The sequence below is a fragment of the Poecilia reticulata genome, chromosome 9 (assembly GCF_904066995.2).
Source record: "Poecilia reticulata chromosome 9, P_reticulata-male-v2, whole genome shotgun sequence".
Lineage (NCBI taxonomy): Eukaryota > Metazoa > Chordata > Actinopteri > Cyprinodontiformes > Poeciliidae > Poecilia > Poecilia reticulata.
The window spans coordinates 20,120,873-20,133,242 of record NC_088838.1 but is presented as its reverse complement, the minus strand read 5'-3'; the positions used below and the strand labels follow the sequence as shown (position 1 = coordinate 20,133,242).

The following is a 12,370-nucleotide window of genomic DNA, read 5'->3' as shown; positions in this document are numbered from 1 at the left end:
TTGCATTCACCGTCAAGTTGCGAACATGTGTGTATATAATGTGTGCGGGTGGGTTAGGCTTAAGGGTTCAGCTGTGAGAATAGTGATTGTTGGTACCTCTTTCCTTATGTGGCTGATGTATTACACATCATTCAGAGGGGTAGATTATCATCCTATTAGTCTCAGTGTGACCATGTGTGTGTCTGGCAGCAGGCTGATGAGCTGTGATCTATAAGCAAGCAGAGAAGTGAGCATATGGGGACTGGAATAGACCCTTGGACAGGACAAAAGACTGTATGGTGTCTGAGTTTTTGTGCTTCTGCACTCTCTCTATTGTTAAGGTTTGGTATAATTATCCCAGGTCCCACACATCCCCCTTTGTTCTCTTTGCAACAGATTTCAGCCTCTGGCCATTTTTGACAGTACAAGACAGTGATCAAAACCCTTCTCTGAAAAAGACCATCAAGGGGAAAAAAGAAGCAGAACCAAACTCAGTGCATTCATTAAAAATAATGCTAAACATTCATTCATTCATTCATTCATTCATTCATTCATTCATTCATTCATTCATTCATATGCACTCCAACTAGACAGGTTCAAGTGACTTCTTATTGTTCTAACTCAACCTTATCATGGTGACAAGCATGTTGATTTAACGGGTTAAACTTAACAATGGTCTCTTGTGAAAATGTGGCTGATTCATATTTGCTTTTACATTGTTGTATTTTACAGATAAAATCTTTGTTACTTTGAACATGATTTACTGTAAACAGCCAAAAATTGACCTGTTCTAAGGATTTCTTCACTTCACAAACTCACAGTGATATCTTATCTACCAACAAGATGTTATAAATTAATGGTGGGTTTTGTTGTTATTCCAGTAGATTCCTCACTGTGATGCATGTGCAGACGTCCAATAGTAGAGGTGCTCACTTTGAAACCAGACAAAGGTCTGTGCAATGCTTCTGTGTTCATTACCCCCAAAATAATGTAGCAAATGTTGGACTGGGACCAGTCCTTGCATTTTGCCCATGGTGGCCCAACATGGTTACTTATAAGATAAGATAAGGCCCATGGCATACCATGTGCAGGTTTATTGTTTCAAAAAATGTAAATAAAAATGCAACAAATTATGATGAGAGAGGCTCCACTTCCCATCTTGAAGTGAAAGTGGATTTCAAGTACTGCCAGATATGACTTTTCAGTGCTTTATGAAATATATTGTTCACTCAAATATGCAATTATGTCCATAATAAGATCATATATCCATATAAAATAAATAATTTCTCATCTAAGTGGTTCCTTAATGTATGAAAAACAGAGAATATTTCACTGCTGTTATTTCTCCAGTGAAATAATACTGATGATGATGATGTTCCACCAACATGATGTTGGTGAAACATGTCATGTTTCACCAACATTACATGACAATAATACCTGAACAGTAACACCAACAATCTGTAACTTTGACATGTAAGTATTACCTGTATAACTCTGAACTTATCCTACTCTTTAAATTGTAATCCCTTCAGGTTGGATGTCTTTCTGGTCCCTGAAAATATTCTCTAGTTAATGAGTTGAATTATATGATAATTCAGCTCATTAACTCGGTTCCTTCAAAAATTAAATAGTTATATATTAACTAGAGTCAGCCCTTCTCAGAAATGTCTTTCTCTTTGACTCATTTTTCTCCTCATTTTTAGTTGCTTCTTTTCCCTTTTCCTGAGGAGAAAATGACTTTCTCCTGCCTCCTTCTTCAGTGGGATCTCTTTTAGGTACACATGTGAACTAAACCATATGCACCATTTTAAAAATGCAATACAAAACCACCTTTTCATTCCAGTCTTTATGTTGGCTTCTCCCTCCTGAGTCTTCATTTGGCTGTTCTAAGTCCTGCAGTGAACACCATCCAGAGCCAGGATGTAGGCTCAGTGTGAATGTGTACTGTAGACAGGATCAAGTCAGGAATGACATAAGTATCTAGTTAAGCCTGTGCTATGAGGGTATAACTACAAAGTCAATATTGATCTGTCTGGACTAAAAAGATAAAATGAAGAAAATCCAGCACCAAGGGAGAAGAACTGCTAATTGTCAGGAGGAAAATAATGAGGAACAGAAAAACAAATAAAGGGAAAATCTGCAATTGACTCCAGATTGTGTATAAGCCAAAATGCACAAGGGATCATGCTGGAGTTTATGTAATTTCATTTCTTGATTGTATAATTTTGTTTCTTTAGCCTTTAAAGACAGAAAAGCTGAGAAAATACTCTGTATTCCCATGAAGGATGTATACTATAATTAAAACAGACCTGCTTAAATAAAGAGCTCCGATTAACAACTTGCTACCCTTTGAGTTGTTGTTGGAACGACTGTGCTGGAGCAGTGAAACACATTTCTAACAGGAACGAGAGAATCTTTTGTTTATATGACTTCATCAAGCTCAGGGAGACCTTTTCACTGAAGCCTCTGGGGTGTGTTCTTTGGTCTTGATCTCATTACGGACCGTTTCACCTTAAAGGAAGCGGCCCGTATGACTCCATGTTCCCAAAATATCCAGATGAAAGATAAACCGTCCCCTCTTTGCTCCCCACTACCCCCTCCTTTGTCTCCCCTCCCTCCTCTTGTCATTTTCTCTGCATATCACGCTCCCACACTCTTTTCTGTAATCCATGTTTTCCCCCCTGTGTTGCCCCCTCAGTGCGTCGCCTTTTATACCTTAATCTCACCCTTCATTATTATTTCCTTCATTTCTCCTCCCCTTACTCAATCTCCTCCTCTTTTCCCCCCTCCCACACTCTGCCCATTCTTCATCTCCCCACCCTGCCTCCTTTCTCTCCCCTCCTCCACCTTTCCCCTCCCACTGTCATTAACTATAGTATAAAAGAGCATTGCATCCCTCTGTGGCTTTCTCACACACGGTGGGATTGCTAGAAAGGGAGGAGTGCAGGGGAAACGGGAAATTACACCATCTTTAGTGCCTGACTGGAGTTGTTGTCCTCTCTGGGATTCCCATCGAACAGGTATGTTCCTTAAGTTTGTGCTGTAATGACACCAAATAGTAATAAAATACAGATGTATAAATGTTTACTATATACAAATCTTTTTGTTAGGATGACTGGAAATTTCTTACATTAACAACTTTGCAACCTTCTGCAGAAAAAGTGACTAATTCAATAAAACCATTAAAATGTTAGAAAATAAACTTTTAGATTTTAATCTACTTTGAAGCATGACATAAGGGTATAAAATTATGTGAAATTAAATCTCAATATTACATTCTTTCCTTGACTTTTTTTATCCATTGGATTTTTTCATTTCACTTCTTTTATTTCTGAACTGTACCAAAAACACATTTTTCTGTCATATCTCACATGCAGATTTGAAACAACTTAGCAGACCTTTTAAAATCAAGTGGTAATTATTTGATCTTCTGTGTATTTTTGTCCCGCTACCAGCATCTTTACTTGTGATCAATACTAATTGAAGAGACCATGAGCGGGAACTACAGCGTCACTCTGTTGGGGCCGGCCCCTTGGGGTTTCAGGCTACATGGAGGGAAGGACTTTAACATGCCCCTGACCATCTCCAGGGTAAGTAACAAACACAATTGAATTCAAAAGGGAAGACGTTCAAAAAGACGTGAACAGGTGACAAAACACCCTGCACTGCAATCTTATGTCATGCTTCAAGATTGTGTTAATATGCAATGCTATCAACATGCAAAGCTAAAAAGCACTGCGGCACTAAACTTCTGAAAGTTTAGTCCTGCACCTGCATGTGAAACCATTCACCTCAGGGTAGAGGTGAAGTGTCCTTCAACTTCTGCACCTTTCCCTTTCTGCTACCTACATCTTGAGGCTTATTGCCCAACTTCTCCAAACCACACCGGTGATAGCTTAGCTGAATCATGTGCCATCTGTCATCTGTTGACCACACAGGAAACTCATTTTAGCTTTCTTTTCATTCCCCTTCACTTCAAGTGTCTATCGAAAGTGCAGCAATCAAAGTTTTGGCACAAAAATATTGGCTTGGCTCCCACTGCTTGAAGAAGTAACTTGATGGTCCCTTGGTTTTATGTCTTAGTAGTGTAGCCTTTCTCTGACTGATGATCTTTCACACACCACTCTCCCAGATCCGCTTCCCTCGTCACTTTAGCTGAAATGAGATCCAGGAAGAAGATAATCCCTTTTTTGATGTTAGCAAAGCTTCTGTTTCGTTATGCTTGGAACTTCCCAACAGCCACAGCAATTCTGACACAAATACACACAGTCACTAAGAAAGTTGCCTACACTGTAGTGCACACATTTATGCTTCCACAAATCTGATAATGAATGGTTTGGCAGATCCTGTGCCAATCTCCCTCGGGGCCATTTTGGGTTGCCATGTTTGTCTTATTAGTTTGGATGTGATACTTTTCCCTCTAAGCAAAGCCATGTGAATGTCTATCCAAGTTGTGTGTTTCTTTGTGACTGTAAGTGTGTGCCTGAAGGCTGGAGTCCAAACATGGAGACAAGATTATGAAAGACACTTTCTGGAAAACACAGAACAAACTACCAAAATAGAATAAATAGAAAGAAAATAAAACAAAAAAAAAAATACCCCATGAAAAAAAACACTAAATATACTTCCTAAAAACAAGAATCATTTGAGCCTATAACTGTTATGTAAATAGTATTTAAAATATGTTCTTTTCATATAAAAGCTTTTTTTTAATCTTTATATGGGTCCAAGAGAATTCTCACCAACATGCAAAGTTGACAGTAAGTAAACTGTACTTGTCAGCAGTCTGCTCTTAGTCGAACTGAGACTACATTGTAACAGTTTATTAATGTGGTTTGAATTATGCACTGCCACAGCTTTAATGTTTGTTGCAAGATTCATAGACTGTATGATTTGGCTCATCACAAATATATTGCTGGTTTTATCTGTGCAGTAATCTGTTATTTCTTTGTTTTTAGAAAGTGTAATGTCAATGCAATTTAAGTTTTTTTAATCAAGAACTGGCTTGTTTTAATCAGAAATTCTCTTATTAATTGCAAAAAATAAATAAATAAACAAATAAAAACCCAGCAGATTGAGAGGTACATGTCAGAAGACTTTTGGATATGTTTGTAATACATAGATCAGCATCAAAGTGACAGGCACATGCAAAGCATACAGATAAGCATAAAATATGTAAAACTTATTAAATTATGGTAAAATAGAGACCGCAAAGAAGCCACTTTCCATAAAAATAGGAAATTTACAAGAATAGGTACTTATATACCATTGTTAATATTTGCAGTCAGAATAGTAATTAAATATTCACAGCAATTAGAAAGAGAGGAATAAATAAAAGTTCGCCAAAGCGCACTAAACAGCTTAGTTCAGCTTAGTGAGAAAATGCCACTGTGATGATAAAACAAAAAGATTAACGCTTTGTATGCCTTTTTCTATGTACTTCTAAATGTGAAGAGAGCAGGTCACATTTGTGTCTATAAAGGCAAGAAAAATGTGCAGTTCAAGCAATTAAATCACTTATTGGTTGTAATATTAATCATCCAAAATCCTAAATCACCTGCCAAACGGTATATACCATTTCCAGTACGAGTCAAACTAACATTCTCATTAACGCCATTACTCATGTCTTTGAAGAACATTGGTTTATAGTGATGTGTTCAATTTAAGTGACTGCAGCTGGAAGTGTTTTTTTTCCCTTCTTCTTTTGGATACGGCTGTAGACTCTTAGCCTCAGAAGCTGATGACAGTTTGACTCAAAATTAAAATTTCTCTCTAAAGATCATATATATCAATTTCTTTTTCTTTCTTCACCATAATTTCCTATTTTGTCTCTGTTTGTGTCTGTATTCTAGGTACCTTTCCACTTCAACTTTATTATTCAAACTTTATGCAGCACATGACTCATTCCTGACAAACAACATTTTCAGTCAAATACCAACAGTCAAATCAACTCTAATCATCTCAACCTTATTAAATCCAGCTAATGATGGTGAAAACTGTCTATGGCCACATAAAGCCCTGCAAACTTGCACACTAAAATTAAAATGCACATTAGAGCTCTGCCAGTCTAACCATAATGTCGGTACTGAGCAAAGACTGCGGAGTAGGGGTTATTAGTGTATGCAGCACTACTGCCAAACCACATTTACACCAACAACTGCTGTTACTAATGCCCACACATAATATGTGAGCAAAGTATTCATTTTGTTCCTAGGACAATATGTGCATGTAGTGTAAACACATTGCATCACTGGGTCCAAAGGCTGCAACCATAAGTGACTCTAGTTTTGAAGTAAATTGGCCTCACTATCCCATTCATCTTTTTAACAACTTAATTTGGTAAAATTACTAGCGCTTCATGGTTAGATCCCAGTAAGACATGTTAAGAGTTTCCCCTGTTGAAGTTCTCCAGAAACAGAGAAGAAGCATATGATAGGACCCAGTGTGTTCCCCAAACAATAACATTAACAACTACAACATTTCTGAAGAAATTGAAATGGGCAAAGTGTGCCCGTCTGATGCTACAAATTAGCATCAATGCTAAAGTAAGCTGAAATGTACTCAATAGCATGTGGAGAGTCACAAACATGTTGAGTAACTCCATTACTCCATTCTGTATGTAAAAATTAGTGTACAAGTTAAAATGAGCCATATTTCTAACATTAGCCTAAATGCTGTCGTTCTCATGTTGTTTTACATTTTCTTCCTCCATTCAGTATACTAAGTGTGACTAATAAATAAGAAAAATAGATAAAAGTTATTTTTAGGGAAAAGGCTAATGCTAATGGGGAGCAGTGAAATGCTAATGTTTGTGCTGTGTATTAACTGACAAAAGAGATGTATCATGAATATAGATTAGCCAAAAACCCTATAAATTACAATGAAACACTGCTGCTCCCGCTAGTCAGCAGAAGTAAGACCCATAATCGTTTCCCCAGTAAGCCTCCCAGGACTAAGGTGGATAGAATGTTCAGTTTCAATGGTATCAATGACATCAGCAGTGATGTCATCACTCTATGATGTCACAAGGGAATCTCTCTCTTAAATGTAGCTCACAGACAGAGTTTTCTCTGATCTGTTCCACAGTTCAATCGCGACAGATCACCCTTCAGAGCACGTTCGAAGTTCAGAGAAGCAAGAAGTTATTAGAATATAAACATGAAGCAACAACAGATTGTTTGCGAACATGAAGCTTTTCCAGCTAAGCTTTCATGGGTCGACATAGTAGACCTCAACATCCAAGTCGACTACGACGCTGTCATTTTCCCTGTTGAAGATGACAGCCCCATTGAGCCGGAAGATGAATCAGAGATCCAGGGGGAATCAAGTCCTTCCGGTGACTTTGAGTGTCCAAGATCATTGGAAGTCAAGCAGGAAACAACACCCTCTGCTGGCTTCAAGATCACCCCCTCAGTGGAAGACGTGGCAGAGACTAGCCATCAAGTCAAAGATTTGACAAAGCAGGTAGACGATCTTAAAACAGAACTGCAGAAAAAGAATTTTGAACTCCATGAGGAAAGAGACAGAAGGATTGCATGTCAGACTGAAGTCAAATCCCAGCAGGAGGAGATTCAAAGACTGCAGAAAATGTTGGAAAAAGAACGTCACCTGCAAGTCAAACCTGAACAGGTTTCTTGCGCTTCCAAAGTTACAACTGACAAGAACGTTCTTCAGCAGCTGGAGTACTTCAAGTGGGAGGCTGCAAAATACGCCTCCCGCAATAAAGGTTTTATTGAAGTAATGATGGAAGAATACCGAGTAAGACTTAAATATGAGGAGCAGCTCAAAAGTCACTCTGAGCAAGCTTCCAAATTTAAGGCTCAGGAGGAAATGGTGAAAGCTCTGCAGGGTCAGGTTGCGGACCTGAAAGTGGAGTTGAAACATGCTCTAGAAAACAACCATCCTAGAGTCTCCACCCAACCAGAGGTCCCCCTGCAAAGAGAAGGCTCCCTACTAACAGAGGAGACCAAGGATAGACAGACCTCCAATCAACCAGGGAGGTCTGAAGACAGATGGACCTCCAATCAACCAGGGAGGTCTGAAGAAAGATGGACCTCCAATCAACCAGGGAGGTCCGAGGAAAGATGGACCTCCAATCAATCAGGGAGGTCTGAAGAAAGATGGACCTCCAATCAACCAGGGAGGTCTGAAGAAAGATGGACCTCCAATCAACCAGGGAGGTCTGAAGACAGACAGACCTTGAATCAACCAGGGAGGTCTGAAGAAAGATGGACCTCCAATCAGCCAGGGAGGTCCGAGAAAAGATGGACCTCCAATCAACCAGGGAGGTCTGAAGAAAGATGGACCTCCAATCAACCAGGGAGGTCCGAAGAAAGATGGACCTCCAATCAACCAGGGAGGTCCGAGGAAAGATGGACCTCCAATCAACCAGGGAGGTCCGAAGAAAGACAGACCTCCAATCAACCAGGGAGGTCTGAAGAAAGACAGACCTTGAATCAACCAGGGAGGTCCGAAGAAAGACAGACCTTGAATCAACAAGGGGTCTCCATGCATAGCCTGGCTCAGCCTTTGCGCCAACCCACACTCAGGTTGCAAACAGAGGAGTCCACGCAAAGCCAAACCTCCACACAAACATGGAGGTCCGAGGAAAGACAGACATCCATGCGATCAACCTCCACTGGTTGCATGGAGGGTCTTCATGTTGGCGTTGGCAAGAAGGTCAAGCTAAGCCCAGCTCGGCCTTTAAAGCGACCCACACCCAGGTGGCACTAACCTAGGTCACTATCCAAGCCCAGGTTTTGCTAACACTTTGCATTATGAAAATTTGAGGCTTTGCACAAATTTGGCGAAGCCTCAAACACTTTATATTATGTAATATTCATCCATCATCTAACATAGTTATGTATGTTAGATGATGGATGAATATTTGTTAAACAGTTGACAATAAAATACGAAACAGAGAATTTGTGAAAATTCACTTGGCTCTGCTACTGTCCAGAAACAACCAATCAGAACCAAAAGGCAAACTTTTGGTTCTGATTGGTTTCTAATGTGTTGAATGTGTCTCGGCACATTCAACACATTAGACTACTAGTGTACTGCAGCTATGCAATTGGCAGAAAAACAACCTAACATTATATCATCATTATTTATAGAATGATTTAGAAAACAAAATTTCATACAGGCTTGTCAAAACTATTTTGACCCATATTAGAACTTTGCATTGATTTCCCTTCATTTTAGTAGCTGCGATTTTTTCTAACCCAGACATTTTCCCTAACCCAAACCAATACTAGTCTATTCCTAACATTAACTAAACCTTAATTCACATTTTACCTCTAAACATTACCCCTGACCCAAAGCAATGAATCCATCATATTAGGACAAATCTTTGGTCCTAATATGATGGAACTAATATGACACTGGACATATAATGGTGCGTTCACACCAAACACATTTTGACCATTAGGCGCATCTGGTTTACATTCAAACTATATGTGGAGGCGCGTCAATGGCCGTTGCTGCGCTCTTAGAGCGTCTAGCGCGTCGCCATTTGAACCGTTTGGAGCGTTTGACGCGTCCAGCACATAAAATACTTCACATAGACTTTGAATATATAGCAGACTCGGCTGACGCTCAAAACGTGTTTGGTGTGAATGCACCATTAGAATGTTTAGTTCCTATGGTAACAATAACATCATCAGTGATGACATCACTCTTTGATGCATCAAAGGAATCTCTCTCTTGAATGTAGCACACAGACTGTTTTTTCAGACAGGAACTTGTAGGTTCCTGTAACTTTTAAGTTATGAATCTTCTACAGGAGAATTACAATTATTTGAAGGCACAGAATCAGCCCAGTAGGTTCACATTCTCAGGTGAGAGACTCACCTGGTGAAAGGGACATTTTTTGGTACTGGAATTGCACCGAGGATAAATTACTTTAATCAAAGCATGTCATGAATATATGTGCATATATTCCATCTTAAGTACATAGCATAATAGCTTTTTGGTGCTTTTTACACCACTAGATGATATAACATAAACAGCACTATTCAGAGATGCAATAAGTTTATAGCAACGGCCCTGATGCCAACATCTCCAGAAAACATATTAAAGATTGTAGCATGTGTTACACACATCAGGGCTGGTGTTGGTGTAACAGATGCTGATTTTCCTGTAAAAAGTCTAGAAGATGTAGGAGTGATGAGGCAGAAACAAATCTGTGCTTCACTAATCCTCCTGGAATCTGTTCTGGTTAAATAGTTAACATTTCCAAACAGCACCATATCTGATCTTTCTTCAAAATAATCATTGTGTTCACGTTATTTTCTTTGTTATTCTAGACAATATACTTATTCCTGTAATAAACAGTTTTAGATCCTTTAATACAAAGGTACAGCTTATGTCACACACTTAAGTCTCAGAATAACCCCCATCTGCTACTGCATAAAAAATATACAATATATTTTGAGGGTTTTTTTCTGTACACCAAATTTTTCACAGAAAGACACAATATAGCTAAACAGATTCGACTCATGTAATGAAAAAAATAATGAAAATATGTCAATATTACTTTCCAACAACTTCCAGAATCGTTTTATTTCAAAGCTGATAACTGACGGTGTATTAAGCAATCTGTACATATAAACAGATTGCAATTCAGCTCCTGTACAGTAGGTTTATACCTCAGCTAACTAGAACCGCTGTCGCTCTTTTTCCTCCCAGCGCCCGTTAGTTCAGTTGCTATGACAACAGTAAATAAAACACAAAAGGAAAAGGACTAGTAACAGAGTGTTGCACCATGTCTGTAGTTCTAAAGAGCAGCTCAGAGGGGCAGACAAAAGTCTACGTCTATTTTGAGTGGCACTGTTTTGTTTCAGACTTTTGTTTTGAGTTGAATTTGGCTCCTTTTGATATGATGATATGATAATTATGTAGCCACAGTTACTCGAAATGCCAACAAAAGCAATAGCTCCCCTCACAGGATCGAGCCGCACATTTTGATGTATATATTGTGAAGGGGGCACGCAGCGGTACGAGCCGCATAAACGGTACTAGGAAGAGTACAGTCAGAGAAGTACTCTCCCTTGCTTGGCAAGTCAGTCACTGCTCTCCCTATGCATTGCTATGGCAGGCCCCAATACCTGTCCTCTTATTCAAAGTGAATGTCAGAAAGAACTAAGGGTGTTGCACCACTATTAATAGCTGTTTAAATCTGCAGTGTTATGTAGCCTTTTAAAAAATAGGATGTTTTTTACATGTTTGCTAAAACTGTCACTGTGTTGTGACAGTAGAATATGAGACAGATAAGCTGTGAAAAAAATGTCAAACTCCAATACCTCCTCCCAGTGGTATCACTGCCATCTACAAAAAACATACAGCTCAGTCAGAAACAACCAATGAGAACCAGGAGGAGGGCCATAGCACTGTCAATCAAGCTTGTGTACATGCTGCTCACACAATCCCCTTGTTTTTGGCACAAACTGCCAATCTTGAGCTAAAATGTGCTGCTTACATTGAGAAAATCGTAATTGACAGCACTGAGATATTCCTCCTTGCTTTGATTGGTTGTCTCTGACTTTGAAAGAACAAAGAGCCTTGTTTTGATGCTATATTCCAAGGATTTTTCTCACTTTGTGTCAAAGTAAATTATGTAATGTATGTGTTTTTGGTTCAACAGAAAAACAGGTCAGCCTATTATATCTCACTGAAATCACCTTTGGATAAGACTATCTGGCAAACCGCCTTTGAACAATTTAGTGGAAATTCACTTGTAACAAACATTTTCTTTTTAAAGGGTTAGTTCCCCAACAAGCAGAAGCATGTGTGTAGCATCATTTAAAGATAAATGGATGAAAAAGTGAATCAATATATACATCTCTCTAATGGAAGCCCATTTGCACTTTCCACTGCAAAAATAGTTTTAAAGGAAAATAACCCATGGGAGAAGATGCATTAGACTTCTAAGAATAGTACGCTTTTTATGATCACTCTGTCTAACAAACGAACTGCACCAGCATCTTTAGCTGAGACTATATATTTGCTTAGTTGTATTTATATTTGCTTAGTTGTATTTTCTGGTATATTAAAACTAATCAAAATGTGTATAAGGAAATATATTATAAATGTAATTTAAAATAAAATACATAATTTTTCTGCTTATTTCTTTGAATACCTGCAAATGTGAAGTTTGATCATTTGGTGGCCTATGTTTGAATATCTATAAATGAAGAATGTTTTATTTAACAAAACCTAGAATATCGGAGCTTTGTGTGGTGAGGATAACAAAGTTTTATCTATAAAAAACACTTCCATGGAAGAAAGGAGTTCCCGAACCAGTGACAGATGCTTCCTGCTTTCCCAGAGATGTGATGTGTTCATATCAGACTGTTCTTCCGTAGTCTTTCTTCTAATATTAGTACCTCTT

The 12,370-nt window shown here is 38.6% G+C and overlaps 1 protein-coding gene and 1 long non-coding RNA gene across 5 annotated transcripts in view; one reads left to right on the top strand and one right to left on the bottom strand.

Annotated features, from left to right (window-relative positions):
- Nucleotides 1-12,370, bottom strand: part of LOC145552811 (uncharacterized) — a 29,913-nt gene that overhangs the window by 3,903 nt on the left and 13,640 nt on the right. The gene's annotated exons all lie outside the window — the stretch shown is intronic.
- Nucleotides 2,862-12,370, top strand: part of pdlim5a (PDZ and LIM domain 5a) — a 59,303-nt gene continuing 49,794 nt past the window's right edge. For 3 of the 4 annotated variants that reach the window (XM_008418505.3, XM_008418503.3, XM_008418502.3), the window contains exons 1-2: nt 2,869-2,999; nt 3,435-3,569. In XM_008418505.3, the coding sequence (XP_008416727.2) occupies nt 3,471-3,569 (99 nt within the window). In that variant the 5' untranslated portion in view covers nt 2,869-2,999; nt 3,435-3,470. Of the gene's footprint in view, nt 3,000-3,434; nt 3,570-12,370 lie in introns of all 4 variants that reach the window. The other variant, XM_008418501.3, reaches the window with a different exon arrangement.